The 19,928-nt window shown below is 52.8% G+C and overlaps 1 protein-coding gene across 1 annotated transcript in view; it reads left to right on the top strand.

Annotated features, from left to right (window-relative positions):
- Positions 1–1,721: 1,721 nt before the first annotated feature.
- SFRP1 (secreted frizzled related protein 1) overlaps positions 1,722–19,928 on the top strand; it is a 43,576-nt gene continuing 25,369 nt past the window's right edge. Inside the window, 2 exon segments of the mRNA NM_174460.2 lie at positions 1,722–2,444; positions 7,485–7,562. Of these exon segments, the coding sequence (NP_776885.1) occupies positions 1,919–2,444; positions 7,485–7,562 (604 nt within the window). The 5' untranslated portion in view covers positions 1,722–1,918.

The raw sequence follows: 19,928 nt of genomic DNA, 5'->3' as shown, positions 1-19,928 counted from the left end.
TCCCAATTGTTTAGGGATTAACCCTTTGCCACCCGAAGGAGCCTTGCTCTCCCCCATCTCTTTCCCTCCGCATCGCCCCCTTGCTTTAGCGCACCTTTCATCAGCTTAGAGGTGATGGAGAAGTTGACCAGCGGCACAGCTCCCTGGGTGCACAGGGGCATCACTGTATCTTTAGGCGCAGGACTGCTTTAAGAGCCTCTCTTCATCGAAAAACTCCAGTCGTTTGACTTGGAGTCTGTCCATCAAGAAATTTGGTCTGCAGGGTCCAAAGTCAGCTTCCCCCAGCAAGGCAGCGCCTCCTCTGGTGTCTGCCTTCAGCTCTGGGCTCTGTGGCCCATTTGCCACCTGGAGTAGTGCCACGCCACTCAGTTGTGATCTGTAGCCTTCTCTGCGCCCCCTCTCCACCCCAAATTTTGGGACACAAGCAGTGTGGAGACCCAGCCAACCTCAGGGACAGCTGTTGCTCTTGCCTGTCCCTGGAGTTGGTCGTGGTCACACTACTAGCTCTCTGGAGCTTGGGCCTCATTACAAAGAATCCCCAGGGACTCTGAGGCGGAGGGTGGCAGGGGGACCACCCTCTGTTCTGGGGTGGTGGAGGGGGGGTGTGGGGAGTGGGCTGGATGGGAAGAATGGGCTGTTTCTGCTGGGACTTTTCTCTCGCCTCTGTCTGAACAGGAACCCTTGGTTTTTGACTTGAGGTTCCTGGGCCGGCTCTGAGTGTAGCATGTGTGCCTGAGTGATGGACTTGATATTTACACAAGCCACGCTGATAAGTGCACATGTGTTTTTAATGTTTTGGCTTTCTAGACCACAAACATGTCAATGTGCATATGCGTGCACACACAGACGTGCTGTCGGGCTGGGCCTTGAGCGGGGCTCTTTTTTCTCTTCTTCTTCTTTTTCTTAAAAACAACAACAACAACAACAACAAAACCCCAAAAAACCAAAACAAAAAAAAAAACCCCAACTGTCCTCCCCAAATCAACACCTTTGTGCGCACCCTTCCCTTCCACACTGCCTCGGGACTGTAGGAGGGCCATAATCTGGTTGTCTCACCTGGAAACGCAGCTGCCTTTTAAAGCCAGCAAACAGCCGGACTCCACCTTCCCCGGGTCTTCGCGGGAGCCGAGCCCCACCGGACGGGGATGGAAAGGCAGACCTCCCTCGCTACAGCCTTCCTGAGCCCCGGTCCGTCGGCAACGGCCGCTTTCCGTACTGCAGCCACAGAGAACAACACCGAGAAAGCAGTCTGCTGCTGCGTTAAGTTAGGGAGAAGTGACACACAAAAAAGAAGTCTTGATTAGCTCTTGGACTTGCAAGTACTGTTAAGCGTCCTTGCTTTCCTGAGATCTGACTCAAGCTAGCTGCAGCGTTGCGCATCCTTTTTATCCTCCGCACGCTTCTCTCTATCCCCTCTCTCTCTTCCTTTTTTCTTTCTTTCTTTTTTGTCTTTTCCTCGTTTTCCCTCCCTTCTTCCCTCTTTTATTTATTTTTTTGGTTTTGTTTTTAAGGGGTGTTGACCTGCGCTGAGTTCTGGGGAGCCGAGCCCTCCCGCCCGCGAGCCGATTGGCCGGCGGCGCGGGTGACTGACGGGCGGGCCCGGAGCGCTCCCGACGGCCGGCGCTGATTGGCCGGCGCGGCTCGGAGGGCTCGGCCGCGGGAGCGCCGGGCACTCGGGTCCCGCCGCCTCGGGCGCCTGGGCCGCACTCGGGCCGCGCGCTCGCCTCCCCGCGCAGCTCTCCTGGGCTGCCCCGCCAGCGCCGGGCAGGAGCGCGCGGCCGCCCAGTTGCGCGCGGGTGCGGACAGCGCCTTTTGTCCCCGGAGCCGTGGGGCGGGTGGGGTCCTGCAAGTTCGCGGCGGGACTCGCGCGGGGAGACCACCGAGGACGCCCCGCGTCGCGGGGGCCGGGGCGCCGAGCATGGGCGGCGGGCGCTGGGCCGCGGCGGGCGCGCTGCTGGCGCTGGCCGCCGGGCTCCTGGCCGCGGGCTCGGCCAGCGAGTACGACTACGTGAGCTTCCAGTCGGACATCGGCGCCTACCAGAGCGGGCGCTTCTACACCAAGCCACCGCAGTGCGTGGACATCCCGGCAGACCTGCGGCTGTGCCACAACGTGGGCTACAAGAGGATGGTGCTGCCCAACCTGCTGGAGCACGAGACCATGGCCGAGGTGAAGCAGCAGGCCAGCAGCTGGGTGCCCCTGCTCAACAAGAACTGCCACATCGGCACCCAGGTCTTCCTGTGCTCGCTCTTCGCGCCCGTCTGCCTGGACCGGCCCATCTACCCGTGCCGCTGGCTCTGCGAGGCCGTGCGCGACTCGTGCGAGCCGGTCATGCAGTTCTTCGGCTTCTACTGGCCCGAGATGCTCAAGTGCGACAAGTTTCCCGAGGGCGACGTCTGCATCGCCATGACCCCGCCCAACGCCACCGAGGCCTCCAAGCCCCAAGGTGAGGCGAGGGTCCCCCGGGCTACGCCCCGGGCCTGGGGGACGTGCCTTCGGCCCTGCCCGACGGCCTCGAGACGTCCGAGGTGGTGCCCGGCTGGGCAGCCCCGCGCGCGCACCCGCTGCGGGTCGTGGAGCCGCTGCCCTGGGAATCCAGTTTCCAGGAAACAAAGCTTTAGCTCAGGGTCCCAGGAGAGCGCTTTTCTCCCCTGGGAGGGAACCGAGTCCCCATCGGAGCTTTGAACCCCGTAGACGAGATGCCCCCGGGGCTGGGGGCGGGAAACACAACCCAAACTCTAAATCTGGGAAGCTCTGGAGGGCCGAGCAAATGCTAAGGTGCAGCTTTGTTTATATTCTTAGGTTCGAGGAGGATTTTTTTTTTAATCGCTTTTCTTAGCTAGTCATTCAGCCAAGTAGCTCCCGGACTGGTGCAAAAGAAGCCGAGAAAAAAAGTTTAGAAAGTGCAAGGCTGTTTCCTCCTTTCAGGTAACAGCTTCGGGAGACTTGAGGGAGGGGGGTGGTTGGAAAGACTTGTCCCCATTCTTGCATACCCCCTGCTTCTCTCATTCACACAAATCCTCAGGTAATTAGGAAGATAAAATTGTCATTAGCTCATTGTTCCGCTCTCCTTGGGGAGCGGGACCGCAAATTGAAGACTTTCCTAACAGCCCCGGAGAAGGGCAGGAGGTTGTTCTCAGAACCCCCTCCCTCTTAAAGGGCAGCTCTTGATGGGGGAAGAAGGCACGTCACCCCGCCACCCCCCACCCCCAGGCCACAAGACAGAGCAAAACAAGTTAACAAGCCAAAAAAAAAAAAAAGAAAAGAAAATCTCCAATAAATCAACACCCCAGCAGCCTCGCCTGACTTTGAGAGGAATGAATTCAACCCCGACTTCTTCGGAAGCAGAGTTGAGGCTCAAAGAGCTGCCAGTGATCAGAGGTGGGGAGCCGTGTGCCCAGGGCACCCAGCACAGGGCCCGCGTCTCTAGGGCTTTTGGAGGAAAGGGCTTAAGGTGTGTGTGGGGGTGTGGGGGTGGGGGGGCGGGGGTGGAAAAAAAAAAAAACCTGTTGCTTGCTGACTCAGCTTATCTCCAAGTGATGCCGGAGGAGGAATGTCTCCTGTGGGGCAGGCTCCCCAGAGTGAGGGTGGGGTAGTCCGGGGAAGGGCACCCTGAAATTTGAATGCCTTTGCTTATTTCAGGGAGGGCGGAGATAAGCCCAGAGTGGGGGATGTGGAGATGGGCTCGGTGGGTGGAGGGGGCAACAGCCCGAGGTCTGGGCCCCATGCTCGCCCTTTCTGGAGGTCTGCACAGGGTTCACCTTCAAGGGAGATGCTGCTGGTACCTGGAGCAGACTAAGCCCTTGGTGTTCTGTCTGGATAGAACCCATGGGATTTTCCTTCTCCCCTCCTGGGAGAGAAGCCCAACCCTACCCCCAGAGACCTCAGCCAGCTCTGCTGGGGCAGAGCCCACCCCCAACTGCTCCTATCTGGTACAAGCGGCGACAGAAACCTTCCGAGGGGGACTGGCAGGTGGGGGGACTGGCTGGGGTGCCGTTATGCACGGACAAGAATCCTTTTGGCTCGATACCCACCCCCCTCCCCCCACCCCGCCACCCAGAGGCAGGGGTGGTTGAGGGAAGGGAGACCAAAATCCATGCTGTCTTCTTGGAGCCATTTACTCCTTGGCTGCTGCCCCCCTGGGCCCCCTCCCAAAGTCTCCCCTTTGCACCATCTCCCCTCCCCTCTCCATCCCAGAAGTGCTCAGGTAGCCCACTCTGGACCAGCCACACAGCAGTGAAGGGACCAGTCTGGGGTGGAACTTGGGACCTGGTTCTCCCCACCGTGTTTCTGGTGACAGGTTCTACAGGAGGCACTGCTCCTACCTGGGACTGCAGCCCCCTCAGTGGGAGGAACCCCCAAAAGGCGTCCCCTGGGGTTGCGTGTCCCCTGCTGTCAGCTGAGCCTGGAAGTGGGAGGGACGTGTGTGTGTGCACACAGGTCGGGGGGGAGAGACCAGACTCCTGGTCCTCATCCCTTATGGTTCGTGCCTCCAGAATAAGAACTGGTACTTTTGGAGGCGACCAAGTCCACATGCCCAACTTTTATTCTTTATTTTTTTTTATTCTGTAAAATTAAAATGGGATTTTCAAAGCAGTGACATGTCTCCGAATGCCGGCTGGCTGGCTTCTGTTCACATACGGGGGCAAGTACTGTTTAGGGTACTGGGGCCGGCCTTTGGGGCCACACATCATTTAAGATCAACTTGATAATGAGATGAGTCAAAGGAGGCTCCCCTGCACCCCCAAGAAGCCAAGGCTCAAGCTGCTTCAGCATTGATTATGGGAGAGGCACTTTTTTTTTTTTTCCCAGAAAAGTTATTTCTCAATCTTGCACTTGCGTTAGACCCATGCACTCTCAGGCCGATACACTGTCATTCCTCCTCCCTGCCAGGTTTTACTGATTCAAGCTCCGTGAGCCAGCACATACTTTTAGTTTTATTTTGTTGTTGTTTAGGCATGTTGTGCGTTCAGTCAGCCTGACTTTCAGGCACAGATTTTGCAGAGGTCACGGTGCCTCATTCTTCCTTAGGGTCCCTCCCTGTGTTGAGGAGCTGGCCAGGGAAGACCTGCTGTGTGTGTGTGTGTGTGTGTGTGTGTGTGTGTGTGTGTGTACTGTGTGCATGCGTGTGCATTGATTAAAAACAAAACCTACGTGTTTCTGATTCCAGTGTTGCACTCCTCTTACCCTTAAATATTGATGAAACACAACACCTTTTGGTTTTTGCTTCTTTCACTTGAAACATTTTAAATGCATCTAAAAACAGCCATTTCGTCCTGCCTCTCTGATGGATGACTGGGTGGGTTTGATTTTTTGTGCTCAGGCTGCCTGCTGCCCCCCCCCCCCCGCCCCCCTCCCGCACCCCCGCAACCCCTGCCCCGGCACAGTCCAGAGAGGCCACAGATTAATATTGCCCTTCAGAGCTGGCTGTGAGAAAAGTTGAGGCGGGCTGGGGAAAATACACTGAGCTCATCCCAGCCACCTCCTGCCCCCCGGGGGACGCTGAGGGCCAGACGTGGCGATGGGACTGAGAACAATGCCCAGTGGTGTGCAGAGCCCTGGGCTGCAGTCAAGTCGGGGAACTCAGGGCGTCCAGACCAGGTGGTGTGAGTGAGCCGAGGGCACCCCGTGTTTGCATTCGGATAGTCCTGCCCTGCCGCTTGTTTGGCCAGATTATAGTCATTGAACTTTGCCCTGTGATAACTTCCATTAAAAAATTTTTTAACCCGAACAAGGAAAGCCCCCCAGCACAGTCCACACTCCCCAGGCAGGTACCATGGTCCTTCCTATATATGGTGGGACTTCCTTTCCATTTTTCTCCCCATGGAAGCCAGAATCAGAATGCACAATTCCGGGAAAGCGTTTCCCTTTTGTCAGAAACACGATTTCTGGAATCTGATCTTAAGTTCCGGCTGAGAAGCACAGTTCCAGGCTCTGGGTCCAAAGATAGTCCTCCCGTCTTCTGCTTGGAGTGCAGCAGTGGTTCCTGCTGCTGAAGGAGTCTGGACAGCGCGTGGCCCTGGGCCCAGCGTCAAGGTGGGAGAGGGGTCTGCCAGCAAAGACGAAAGCGTATGGCCTCTGCTGGGCCTCACAGGGACCCTGCCTGGAAGCGGGGCGTGGTCAGGCACCCCCTCCCAGGCGCTGGGGACCAGCTGCGTCCCGGGGGTGCTTTAGCTGACTCCCTGTCTGCTGTGGGAGGCTCTGCCCATCTCTCTGGACCACAGAAGTGCTCCAAGGCGAAGGAGATGCTGCCTTGGAGACAGAGAGGGAGGGGGAGGAAGAAGAGCCTTAATGGGAGTGGAGGTGCTCAGCATACCGTCCCCCTTTGTGACTTTCCCAAAGCTCATGGCCTCTGCTGCTATGCTGGATGGAAGCTCCTTAAGATGTGCCCGAGCTTTCCTACATCCTGGATAGATGTCTGATAGATGATGGAAGCGATGCTGATGCTGACGGTGGGATAGTGGTGGTGGGGGTGGTGACAAGCCACCTCCCCTTCTGGCGATTCCACTGGGTGGCTTTCTCCCAGCTCTTCCACAGGAGGCCGTTTACCAGCGGAGGGGCCCCTCCAGCATCTGCAGCATTTGGCCGGGAGGATCCGCTGGCCCTGGCTTCCAAAGCCTCCTCCCCCTGGGGCCTAGTCGCCTCCAGTTCCCCCCATGCCTGCGGCACACACACCTCCTCTTCAAAGTACTTCACGGTGTGAAAACACCAACAGAGGGTCTCCCTGTCCCACTCGGTCCTTCCATTTGGCAGCAGGGCTGGTGATGCCCCCCCAGCCCCCCCCGCCAGCTCCTCCTGCTCCCCGCCCTGCAGGATCTCGCTGCAGCAGCCCTTCTGGACAGGGGCGTTCAGAGCCTTGGTTGGACTTTGTGAATTTGGCTGATTTTCTTTCTTGGCTCATGGAGAGCTGGTCAGATGGATCGGGGAGTTTGGGAACACGAATAGGGCAGGAATCAGGCAGGTATTTCAAGGGGAGAGGAGAAAACAGGAAACAAACAAACAAACTCTGGTAGAAGTGTTTGGTTACAAGTCAGCTTTTCCCAGGGACCCACCACCTCAAGACACGATTCACAGGACCCGCCCCATTCAGCCCCAAATAACGTTGATCTGAATAGCTGTACTATATTCAGTAGCTCTGCTGCTGCTGCTAAGTCGCTTCAGTCGTGTGAAGTAGTGTCGACTCTGTGCGACCCCGTAGACGGCAGCCCACCAGGCTCCCCCGTCCCTGGGATTCTCTAGGCAAGAACACTGGAGTGGGTTGCCATTTCCTTCTTCAGTAGCTCTAGTCCCTGAATTTTCAAGGAACTCGATGTCTGCCTGGGTTTCCGGTACTCGTCTTTTCTGGGATTGCCTTTCAGAAATCCCAGAAGACCGTCACCCCCTTCCAGCCTGGTCCCGAGGCTGATCTCTGTCTGCCCCGGGGGCAGCTCCTCCAGCATCCTTGCCCCGCATCACTCAGCTCCTGTCCCCCCCTTTCCTTTCCTAGGCACGACCGTGTGTCCTCCATGTGACAACGAGCTGAAGTCTGAAGCCATCATTGAGCATCTCTGTGCCAGCGAGTTTGGTAAGAAAGCAGCCGTGGTGCCTCTGGGAGGTTGGGCGTCCCTGGCTCCTCCTGGTCTGCATCCCTGGAGCAGAGCCTTTCGGAGCTTCCTTTTGGGGATACGTGTTCTCCCTCCATCCTCCCCAGACAGCTGCTTTTCTCAGGCTGATGGGAGACTAGATAGGGTGGGGAACTGGCTTCTTTTTATGAAAAGTCAAACTTGGCTTCTGCCTTTCCGTGTGTGGGATCACTGGATGGGTTTGGGGGGACCTTCTCTGGGCGTAGAGGGAGGCAGATTTGGGGCGAGCTGGGGAAAAACCAGGCTGCTGGGCTGGCTTCCCGCATGGCTGTTTTTCCATCCACCCCTAGGTGTCAGCACCATGCCGCCCAGGATCCGGGAGGGGGGTCATTGGTGTTTAGGGCCCTGGGGGCAGGGGCTCTCAGGAACTTCCTGGCAAGTAAAATGACATCCCCACAGTGGGGGGAATCTCCCTCCCTTCTTCCCAAATCTTTCTGGGTTAAAAGGGAATTCTGGGTCCACATTTGCAGCCCCAGGAAGAGGGCTGGATGTGGGCTCAGGGCCTGATCTCAGGTGACCTTTCAAGGGTGGTCCCTGTCTTCTGCGCCTCAGAAGACGGAGCCTCAGACACCTCGGAAGTGTGTCCTCTGGAAAAGAAGACATGAACGGCATCCTTTTGAAGGGTCGGCTCCCTTCAGCCTGCCACTATTTTGTATGGAGCTGACGTATAAAATAGAGGCGGCCGGGGCTGTTTTGCTAAGGACAGGTTCTCACGATTCCAGCTGTGGTGTCCCTGAGGCTGGATTTGTTACAGAATTCCTCCCAGGAAACATGTAATGGGCTTCCCTGGTGGCTCAGACAGTAAAGAGTGTCTGCAGTGCAGGAGACCTGGGTTCGATCCCTGGGTTGGGAAGATTCCCTGGAGGAGGGCATGGCAACCCATTCCAGTATCCTTGCCTGGAGAATTCCATGGACATAGGAGCCTGGTGAGTTACAGTCCATGGGGTCACAAAGAGTCAGACATGACTGAGTGACTTAATACTCAGGGCTGTTTTGCTAAGGACAGGTTCTCAAAATCCCAGCCATGGTGTCCCTGAGGCTGGATCTCTTACAGAATTCCTCCCAGGAAAAGTGTAAATGATAGGTAAAAGAAATCTTTATGTCCATTTAGGGCTACCTATTGTGGGTTTTCATTAACCATGTGTAGTAATGCACATAAATGGGCCTTACGCTGACAAAGTGCCATTGGAGAGGTGCACACACATAAAGCTGAAGGAAGGGGTACATGTGACACTTGTAGTCTCAGGGTACTTGTCACTGTGACTGCAGGCAGGAGTTGGCCCGGAGAGCTGCTTGAGAATGCACACGTTTTTCATGCCCTATTTCTGCGTTAAGTATTTCTACCTGCCTCTTTGGTTCTTGGTGGACGAGCTCTAGGAAGGTTTATCTGCCCTGCCTTCTGCTGCTTGTATTTGAGTCACATCCTTTTTTCTGTTTGCCATTTTAAATGAATTTCAAATAAATTGCAAGAGAGCACTCGCAGCAGTGTTTGCAAACTCTGATGACCCTCCTTCTGCCCAACCAGGGTGACACTTGCTTCCTGAGGCTCACATTCTTACTCCATCAAGGGGACCCCAATGCCTATGAGGCTGGCGGGTCTGCATGGCCCTAACCTGCCTGAGTGACAAGGTTTCCTTCCACAGATGGCGCAAGATTCCTTCCCAAAGAGGCATTTGGGCATTGAGTAAAAGGCCATAAATAAAATCTCTCAGAAGTCCTCACCAGAAACCTTTTGCTGCAAAGGGTAGGGGGGAGGGACAGGAAGAATCAGCTTGCATGTGGCCGTGATCCCAAAGCATCCTTCCTTGGGCGGGGGTGGGTGGGGGGTGCGTGGGAGTGGGTGGGGATGGCGCGGAGGGGTTGGATAATACTCAGCTGCTGCATTTAGATTTCACCGACCCCCTTCTGATAGTGTAAATCACCACACTCTGAGAAGTTGACTCCCTGATGTTTCAGCAAATCCGGGGAATCCTATTAGAGCCATCTCTGAAAGGTGGTGTATGAGCGGATGCTTGACGCTGGGATCCCATCTCCCGGGACCCAGTGTGTGAAGGAAGCAGTGTCCGGTCACTGATTCATGCGTCCAGTTGGTCATTCAGCATTTCTCGAGCTCAGAGCTCTATGCTAGACTACATGTACCCAAACATGGATCTAGCATAGCTGAAGATTTAATTTTAAAAAAATTTCATTTTTAACTCTGACCACACATGAAATTGGTCATTTCCTAGAGAATCATGGAGTCATATAACTCGCCGCCTGAAAGGGGCGCTGTTGGCGATGCAGGGTAAAGGATGTTCTGGTGCTTTGGGAAGAGAATTGGTTGTCTTTCTGCTCTGATTCCCTGGAACTCGCCAACCTGAGTTTGTTGAGGGACTTTGTGGCAGCTCGTTAATCTAGAGTCATTCCCTAGGCGTAGGCTGAAGAGGCAAACCTTGGGAAAGAATGTGAATGTGAAAGCTGATCTTTGAGTGAAGGGCAAGGGTCTCAGGGGGCTGGGGTAACCCACCTGGGGAGATGAATCCTCCCCACGCTGCAGTGGGTGCCAGTAGGTCCCTGCTGGGTCGGCTGGCCACCTGCTCCCTGCAGTGTGCAGGCACCAGGAGTGTCTCTTAATAACCAGTCTGGGCTTGGCCAATCTGATTAGCAGTTTCAGACTGTGTTCCTTTCTCCCAAAGATGGTTTCCTTCTTGAGTGCCTAGAACTTTGGAGTTCTCCTGGGTCCTCTGGGTCATCCTATCAAGTCCACTTATTTCACAAAGAAGGAATCTGAACTGCTCCCCTGGTGTTCTCTTTCTGACACGCTGCCTTTCCCACTTAAGATGAACAGCGTCGGGGCTGGATGCCAGGCTTCCCTATCTGGATGCAGGAGAGACTTTTATGGTTTGTGTGTGTGTGTGTGTGTATTGTATTCTCATAAGGCAATAGAGAGGATTTTTTTCTCTCTCTCTTTCTCTGCAGGGGCTGAGTTCAGCTCTGCCCTTCTCAGCACCCTGGAGAATGCAGCCTTGTTGAGAAACTTGTTTCCTAGCTCAGTTCATTTCAAGTGAGGGAGGCAGTCAGCCACGCTGATGGGATTCAGTTAGGAGACAAAGAAATGCAGCGAGGCAAGCTGATACACAGCCGAGAAGAAAAAGAATGCTTTACTCCCCACTCGAGGGATCAAACTTTGCATTAAACGGCCTTGACATCCCTGGTGGGAAGGCATCAGCTTGTTGGAAGGCTCTTTGGGAGCTCGGGGAACAAGGGATCCATTCCTTCGGGGTCAGCACTCCCAAGCCCTCTCCTGCCAGCGGTCATCCTTAGACTCCTTACCCGGCCTATTACCACCTCCCCGGGAGGTGCGATTGTAACTCTCTGGCAGCTCTGCCTGCCCACTGGTTCTCTCCACCCCTACACTGTACCTCTGCAGTTAAGAGTACATTCCCCCCCACCTTACCAACAGGGAAAAGCCTCAGTAGAAACACCTGTGGGCTGATGCTCAGGAATGCAGCTGGATCAGCCTGGATCAAGTCCCAGATGTGTGACAGCCCAAAGTTAGCCGGGGAAGAGGTTCTGAATTCAGCTTGGCGGCCAGGGTGCCTGCTGGGCTCCATTCAGGACGCCTGGCCCCTGCCGCTTGCTCTGGCTCTGCTTTTCCTGCTCCGTAACAACAGGGTGCCGCTGTTTTCTCTTCGACGGGGTCAATATATTATTTGCGAGCTGCCACACTTAGTAATCCTGCTGTTAACAACTCAGCGCCCATAACCATCTTTCCTTCAGCCCAGCTTATCCCAGGGGATAGGAGGGTCTGATTTATGATGGGGGGCTAGGACCTCCCCTCCGCCCCCCTCGCCCCACCCCCATCCCCGCTCTGGCCACTCTCTCGAGCTTCTGGATCCGTAAACACCCTTAAGCTTTTCTGGTCGAAATGGGCAGAAAGCATCGTATACTTCTGCTAAGATAGTTCACAGCTTCCTCTTGTGCTGGCTTCTTCTCTGAGATTTCAGGTGGCTGCTTTGTTAGTCCAGTATTTTCTGGCTGTGGAAAAAGATTTCTTGGCCCCCCTAGAAATTTTTCTTGCCTTCTGAACATTTTTTTTTTCATTTATATGTTTCCTCATAAAGAGTAAAACTGTACATTGCAACACTAAACTGAGTCAAAGAGGAAAGAAAAAAAAAAGGCTCTCACCGTTAGCATTTGGGAGTATTTCCTAGAAGAACATTCTCGGCGGTTCCTGGACCTTCATCAATTTGTTCTCACTCTGCCTCATTCTGCTTTCAAGGTGTCTTGGCTGGGCTACTGTTTGAAGGTGCAAAGTTTTCCTCGGAATGTTTGATTACTTGCAAAAAGTAGGCTCAGCCTTTCCAAGCCAAACCTTGGGTTTCCTCCTGCAGAGGAGGAGATGTAGCTGCCAGCAGGGTAACTGCAGCGTCTGTAAGCTGCTTGAGAGCAGGGTCTGTCTCTGGTACCATATTTTACCTACTGTAAGACACCCATTGATAGCGAGATGCGCCATCCATCACCTGTGCGATGCCTTGCCTACAGGGGACACATCCTTCGTGTTAAAATGTGAAAAGAATCTGTGTCTTAGAATGAACAAAACAAGGCCTGTGTGTACTTAGATCGGTGACTGCACAGTTCCACGGTAGGCATAAAATAAAAGTTCGTTGGACTCATGAATGGATGACACGATATGACTGGGAGATGGAAACTGGCCTTTTTTTTTTTTTAAAGTGGTTTAATTTCCAGCTTATTTTCTGTTAAGTAACTACAACTTGATTCTAGGATGCATCATCTGAAAATCCACCAAGATAGATGAATATAGGAATTTTTAACTCCAAAAATATTATGAGAGGAAGTACACATCTGAGTATAAATCCTAGATTTTCTACAGTGTGCATAAAGTGCCTTTCCTGAACATTCACAATTGTTAAATGGGCACAAGTACCTTTAAATCGTAAGATTGGGCTGTATTTAAGTGAGCAAAACAATGTTAAAATTATTTAATATTAAAATATCCCCAGATGAATACAAATTGGGATAATTTAGACTTACATTTCAACTCATTGTACAGGGTGGCCTTTTTTTTTTTCCTTGACCTAACCATTGTCTATCCTCGTTTTTGGCTGTTATTAGATTCTACTAGTTCTTATGGAAACTTGGAGAATAGACAAATGATATTGTTCTGCCAGTAAGTGCACCTTGTAGGCAAAAAACGGAGCATTGGTTTTGTTTTTCAGTTTTCTTCTTTTTTAAAAAAAGAAGTGTAGCTGATTTACCGTGTTGTGTTAATTTCCCCTGGAGAAGGCGATGGCACCCCACTCCAGTACTCTTGCCTGGCAAATCCCATGGACGGAGGGGCCTGATAGGCTGCAGTCCATGGGGTCGCTAGGAGTCAGACACGACTGAGCGACTTCACTTTATTTTTTCACTTTCATGCATTGGAGAAAGAAATGGCAACCCACTCCAGTGTTCTTGCCTGGAGAATCCCAGGGACGGGGGAGCCTGGTGGGCTGCCGTCTATGGGGTCGCACAGAGTCTGACATGACTGAAGTGACTTAGCAGCAGCAGTTAATTTCCCCTTTACAGAAAAGTGATTCATATATAAACTATATTGTATATACTTTATATACATAAGTATACATATATACACTTTTATATATACATGTATATATATTTTCCATATTCTTTTCCATTATGGTTTATGTGCTACGTGGTAGGACCTTGTTGTTTATGGCCCTTTTTTTTTATATAAGGAGAAAGCTCCTTTCCAAACGAGTATGTGCATTTGTTTATTAAGTTTGAGGGAAAGTACATGCCCTGTTTTGGGTAACTGAGTGTATATGTCAAAACCAAAACAAAACCCTAATATCCAAAAATCTAGTTCAGTTGATTTATCATTACTCAGTTGAAGTAAAATTAAATAGCACACAGATGATGGCAAGATAACCCCGGGGTGGAGTTATTGGGCTGAAAGCAACTGGTTTTCGTTGTCCCTGAAAGTCTCTAAAATACACAGCCCATCCACAGATCTGGTAATAGTTGGAAGGAGTTGTGTGGCGTTCCGTGTTCAAGGAAACACAGAGTCAGCCCTTTAAGTGCCCTGGCAAGGCAACTCTCAGCCTGCGGTCCATCCTGAGTCCTCCAGGGACTCAGGGGGTGGCTTGTTCTGTGCAGAGACCATGGCTGAACCCTTGAGCACCATTTTTTTTTTTTTTTTTGAGCACCCTTCAATGGGCCTGGTGGGTCGTGATGGTGAGTCCCTGCTCACCCATGGATCCGAGTGGAGAGCTAGGGGCCTGACTGGGGGCGTCAGTCCCTGGGCAGATGGGTACCACTCTGCGCTCTGAAGCCATGTCAAGGAGCTGTGAGCAGAAGCTGGGAAAGGAGCCGACTTTCCCCTCTGTGCGCACCCCTTCTGCACATCTCATTGTCTCCTGGCAGGAAATACTTAGATGAGGCGGAAGTCCATAGCAACACTTTTCTTTAGCACGTTCGACCCTGAGGACGCATACTGAACTTAGAGACTCAAAAGCCAGGATCCACAGGTTGGGGTGGCACCCTGGGAGCTGAGTTCGTTTCTCCTTCTGCCCCAGTTCATACACCTGGTAATGCTGGGAAGTCTCGGAACCTCTCCAGGCCTCAGTTCCCCACGAAGTGGCAGCTGATACCCCAGGATGGGTTTTCAGGAGCAGATGAGCTGGTGTACGGAACCCAGGCCTGGGCCCCCACACCAGCCAGACTCACTGACTGTCCATCCCGGTGGTCCTGCGAAGAGTGGAGTAGCCCAACCCAGCCCAGCCCTCTGTCCCCAACAGGCGAGGCCTTCCTTCACCAGAGAAGCTGGGGCTGCAGCTCACAGGCTCTGGGTTGAAACCTCTCCAGAACCAAGCACTGTTTCCAGCTAGCTCTCCCGTGGCTGGCATCCTGCTGGGTTGGTGCTCTAGGTGGGGGCACTGTTGGTTCAGGACGTGACGGCTTCCCCTCTTTAGTGATGAGTGCAGCTCCAACGAGGTCATTTCTTGGGACAGTCAGTTGCCAAACTGCATGGTTTGGGCACCGCTGGATGTGGTTTTCAACCTTCCATCCCGTGATTCTCCTGTTGAGCGGCTCCAATCCACTGCCTTGCTCTCCTTAAAAAACAAAACTGCATTGTGATAAAATATACATAACATAAAATGCACCCTTTTCATCATGTTTGGGTGTACAGTTAGTTCAGTGGCATCAAAAGGGTTCACACTGTGATACAGGCAGCACCGTCCCTCTTTGGATATTTTTCTTCAACTCGAACTGAAACTGTACCCAGGCACTGACCACCGCGCCCCGCCCCCGCCTCGCCCCAGGTCTCGGAGCCCCCCACTCTATGTTCTGTCTCTAGGACTCTGACGATTTCAGGTGCTGCATGTAAGTGGAAGCCTGACTGTTTGTCCTTTTACGGGTCTGGCTTATTTCACTTCGCATCGTGTCCTCCTTATCATTCGATGTGTATATAAACAGTCGTGGAAAAGTAGGGGGGCAAGGGAAGGGTTTACCCTCGAGTTCACCTGTGTTCCCTGGAGCCTTCTGGGGGTGGGTACAGAAGGCGGGGGTAAGGGATGAGCTGAGGTGAGGCGGGCTGCCCACCCATTTGCTCGGGTGCTGTCTTGCTCCTCCTCCGTACCCCTGTGCCATTGTGAAGATCTGATGGGCTGGGTGGGACCTCAGAGACCAGCCCTTCCAGGGCTGTCAGCTTACAGATGGAGGGAAATAAGACTCAGATAAAGGCGTTACTCATCAGATGGCCCAAGGCCACTCCACCTGGCATCCCTTGCCGTTTTTATTCCCAGCAGCTCTTAGCTGGGTAGCCGGTTCGGATTCCACACCCATCTACCTTCATGTTCCCTCATGCCCATTGCGTTCCCATTCTGCCGGGAATGGGAGAGGAAGCTTTCCGGGAAGGGACACTGGGCGCTTTCAGAGTCTGCCCGTATAAATGGACCGATGTCTGTGCCTGACACAGGGAAGGGGCTCCATAATCCATTGTTTCTTTATCATGAGGTGGGCCGTGCCGTCCAGGAGAAAGAACATAGACTTTGCGCCAGACAGACTGGCATGAAGTCCCACCTTTGTATGCGGAGTGACCGCGAGGAAGTCACTTAGCCTCTCTGAGCCTGTCTCCATCATCTGTGGGTGGTGGTTCCTGTGTGGTTGTGTTGGGAAGGGAATTGGGTCAGTCAAGTGGATTCAGTTCCTGGACCACGGCAGTGGCTCCAGCCATGACCAGTATTATCTCTTCCTATTGGAAAGAATTATTTCAGGGTGGAAACTGGCCTCTGTAGGAGGACTGGAGCACTAATAAAATCAGCTTGCTTGGCACGAAGTGTTAGGAAATGGAATGGAATGTCCTGATGGATTTCTGGTTAGTAGAGGATTAAACCGGAGAGACCTTGCACAAAACCCATTTAGGAGAACTTTTAAAAGCTTGACATGGCTTCAAGGTGCTAAAGTTCACATAACCAAAACCAAACCAAAACCCAGACAAACCAAACAAAAAGCAACCCTATACATACTAGAAGTTAGGCAGTCCGGGCTTTAATTAAATGACACCCTAAAGTCACTGTAAGACTGAAGTCATCAGACAATGATGACCGCGGGGCACAAGGAGCTTGGAATGAGTTTTTGCTAATCCCAGGACACGCCCACAGAACTTTGTTCTTTTGTTCTGGGGTGATTTTTAGAAATCTTATTCCTGATAAGGGTTTTTCTGCTCATAATGTATTGAGTCTAAGGGAGCTCTTTCGGCCCTTGGTGTGTCTACTTTTCCCAAGCACTGTCTCTGCGTAGTTTTTCACATTTTTGCCCCCAGCAGTTGTGATACTTGTGAAATACACAGCCGTTAGCAAAAACATAGGCCATATTCAGAAGCAAATGAGCATTTAAATATTGGCTAATTTCTTCCAGTTTTGCAGAAATGAGCCAGAAGCTCCCATCCGTATTTATTTTTCAAAGGAGAGCAAGTGGCCAAAGAGACGTCAGGCCCTCGCCCTGCCCCAGCCTGCTTGGAGCAGCCAATTAAACATGCATTAGCTTTGGAAGGCTGCTCAAAGGCCTATAGATTGCACTTGAAATCTTTGTTTAGTCTTTCAGGAACACTGTCACATGGATGATTTATCAAAGAAAGTTGTTTATCTGGCAGTAAAATAAACTCCGGGCCTGTTCAGACGAAGGTTTCCCGTGAATTTCTACCAAGGTAAACACTGGTAACTGGCAAATTCCGTGTGAAAGCCAGATGCACACGATAAATATTTGAGCTACAGCTCTGCGGTGTCCGAGGCCCGGCCTGTCACTGGCTCTGTCACTCTCGCCACAGCCTGGAGGCCCTGGCCTTGCAGCCTGGCTGGTGGGGCCGCCGGAGTCCACGTGTGTGCCAGAGCTGCCCCCACATCGTGGGCCTCCCGGGGCTCGAGTGCCACTTAGCGCTAGCACCGCGGCCTCCCTGGCTCGGAGCAGGCCAGCCTCCAGCCCCTCCCGCCTGCCTTGCACTCACAGCCCGTCCAGAAGTGGCCAGTTTAGGCTTCCCTGCAAATAGAGACCTGTTGAACCCAACTGGCAGGAGGCTGGGTGTGTTGAAGGATTTGGGAGCTGGGGCGTGGTGGTCAGGGGTGGTGCCTGGTGGATTCTGCTGAGCTAGAAGTAGGGTCTCAGAAGGCTGAGATGCTTCCCAGGGGTCTCTGGCTGTGCTCCTTGGGGGTTGGGGGGCTTCATTTGGGATTAAGGAAGGGGCAGGTCCAGCCCTGTGAGGGTGGTGTGTGTGCCTGGGACCTGTCTGAGCGAGGGAGGGAATGAACGGATGAATGGGGATGATGGAGCAGGGGGAAGCCAGGCCTTGTGGGTCTTCCTGAGCCGATGTTTATAGTGACCTTTCAGGGAGGGGCTGAGTTATCAGCTGCTTGTTCTCAGCCCCAGAGGCTGGAGGTTTTGGATCACCCTGGTCTTGATTGGGGTCCTCGTGGCATGGCTGAGTTGGAAAGTGTCTGTGGGCACCACCTGTGACCCAGGCTCTGTCCTGGATCCTGCCAACCCTGATTTCCCTGGTGGGTCAGGGAGGAGAAGCAAGGACCCGAGAAGAGACGATGTTTGTTCACCTGCAAGGGCTTTCGGGTGGGGGTCTGCGCTCACGACTGAGTCTTGAGAAGATGGCATTGGTTTTTCACCCCTCGCCTTTGGAGGGCCTGTGGGTGTGGGAGGCTGGCTGCTTCAACAACTCTTCAGGGATTGCTGTGCGGGAAATGAAATCTTCCAGGCCTGCAGATACTTAGGGGAATAAAGGAGTATTTCTTTAGGGCAGGAATTAATGGGAATCATCCACCACAGATTCTGAAAGGATGTGTGTGAGCTGGAGAGAGATTCCAAAACAGTACTTTGGCAGTGGGGAAAAATCAGGAAGCAGCTTCCCTAAACCAGGCTTGCTCTCATTCAGGCGGGATTACCAGAGGGATTTTTCTCTCTCCTGTTTTCTTTAGCTCTTCTATGAGCGGTTTCCCTGGGACGTTTCCTCCCGGGGGTCCCTCAGATGTGTTCTCTGTGCTCTCTGAGCCCTCGGAAAATGAGTTCATCAACTGGTGTGTCTTCCACCACAAATCCAGTTGGCTTCTGGAGCTGGCTTTAGGGCTGAAAGTGAAAGAAAGTGAAAGTGAAGTTGCTCATTCACGTCCGACTCTTTGCGACTCCGTGGACTGTAGCCTACAAGGCTCCTCAGTCCAGTGGATTCTCCAGGCAAGAATACTGGAGCCAGTTGCCATTTCCTTCTCCAGGGGATCTTCCCAAACCAGGGGTTGAACCTGGGTCTCCTGTATTGCAGGCAGACGCTTTACCTTCTGAGCCACCAGGGAAGCGAGCCATTGGGAAAGCCCTTAGGGTTAGGGCTGAAGGAAATCCCTACTTCTGTGTCTGTGGCTGCAGAGCTACACACGGGACCTGGAATAAGCATTTGAAACCCTCAGCAGCTGCTGGACGGCCCTCTGTGGAGCAAGTCCCCTCCTGCAGGCTCCACGGGGGCCTCTCGGACCTCGGTTTGTGTCTGTGTCTTGCTACGGTCTCAGCACCCTATCCGGTCAGCAGATCCAAGGACCTGGAGGATGAGATAGGCCAGGGCCAGGCTCGTCTGTCTGTTTTCTCACTTTGGTGCCAGGTTCTAACTTGCAGGCCTATGGGAGGGGCAGGGTCTACAGGGGAGCTAGATACATCCAGAGTGTTTCTCTGGAGGAAATGAAGATGACTGCAGACAGTCCTTGGCTCAGACCTGGTAAAGAATCCACCTGCCATGCAGGAGACCTGGGTTTGATCCCTGGGTCAGGAAGATCCCCTAGGGAAGGGCATGGCAACCCACTCTGGTATTCTTGCCTGGAGAATCCCCATGGACAGAGGAGCCAGGTGGGCTACAGTCCATGGGGTCACAAAGAGTCACACGTGACTGACCGACTAAGCACAGCGCAGTACAGCAGACAGTGAAGAAAGGCATCCTGATGTCAGGAGAGGACGGTGGGAAAGGAGTTAGGACTCAAAACAAATATTGAAAGTGAAAAGGGTTAGTCACTCAGTTGTGTCTGACTCTTGTGCAACCCTATGGACTGCAGCCCATCAGGATCCTCTGTCCATGGAATTCTCCAGGCAAGAATACCGGAGCGGGTTGTCATTTCCTTCTCTAAGGGATCTTCCTGACCCAGGTCTCCTGCATTGCAGGCAGATTACCGTCTGAGCACCAGGGAAGCCCAAAACAAATATTAATAGTACTTAAAATTTCCAGGATGCTTGCTCCTTGGAAGAAAAGCTATGACAAAACTAGACAGCATATTAAAAAGCAGAGACAACACTTTGCCATCAAAGGTCTATCTAGTCAAAGCTATGGTTTTTCCAGTAGTCATGTACAGATGTGAGAGTTGGACCATAAAAAAGGCTGAGTGCTGAAGAATTGATGCTTTCAAACTGATGTTGGAGAAGACTCTTGAGAGTCCCTTGGACAGCAAGGAGATCAAACCAGTCAGTCCTAGAAGAAATCAACCCTGAATATTCACTGGAAGGATTGACGGATGCTGAAGCTGAATCTCTAAAACTTTGACCACTTGATGCAAAGAGCTGACTCATTGGAAAAGACCCTGAGGTTGGGAAAGATTGAAGGCAGGAGGAGCAGGGGGTGACAGAGGATGAGATGGTTGGATGGCATCACCGACTCAATGGACATTAGTTTGAGCAAACTCTGGGAGATGGTGAAAGACAGGGAAGCCTGGTATGCTGCAGTCCAGGGGGTCACAAAGAGCTGGACGCGACTGAACAAATTTTTTTTAAAGAAG

Source organism: Bos taurus, chromosome 27 (genome assembly GCF_002263795.3).
Source record: "Bos taurus isolate L1 Dominette 01449 registration number 42190680 breed Hereford chromosome 27, ARS-UCD2.0, whole genome shotgun sequence".
Classification (NCBI taxonomy): Eukaryota; Metazoa; Chordata; class Mammalia; order Artiodactyla; family Bovidae; genus Bos; species Bos taurus.
The sequence above is the reverse complement of the archived record's forward strand: the minus strand, read 5'-3'. Positions and strand labels throughout refer to the sequence as shown.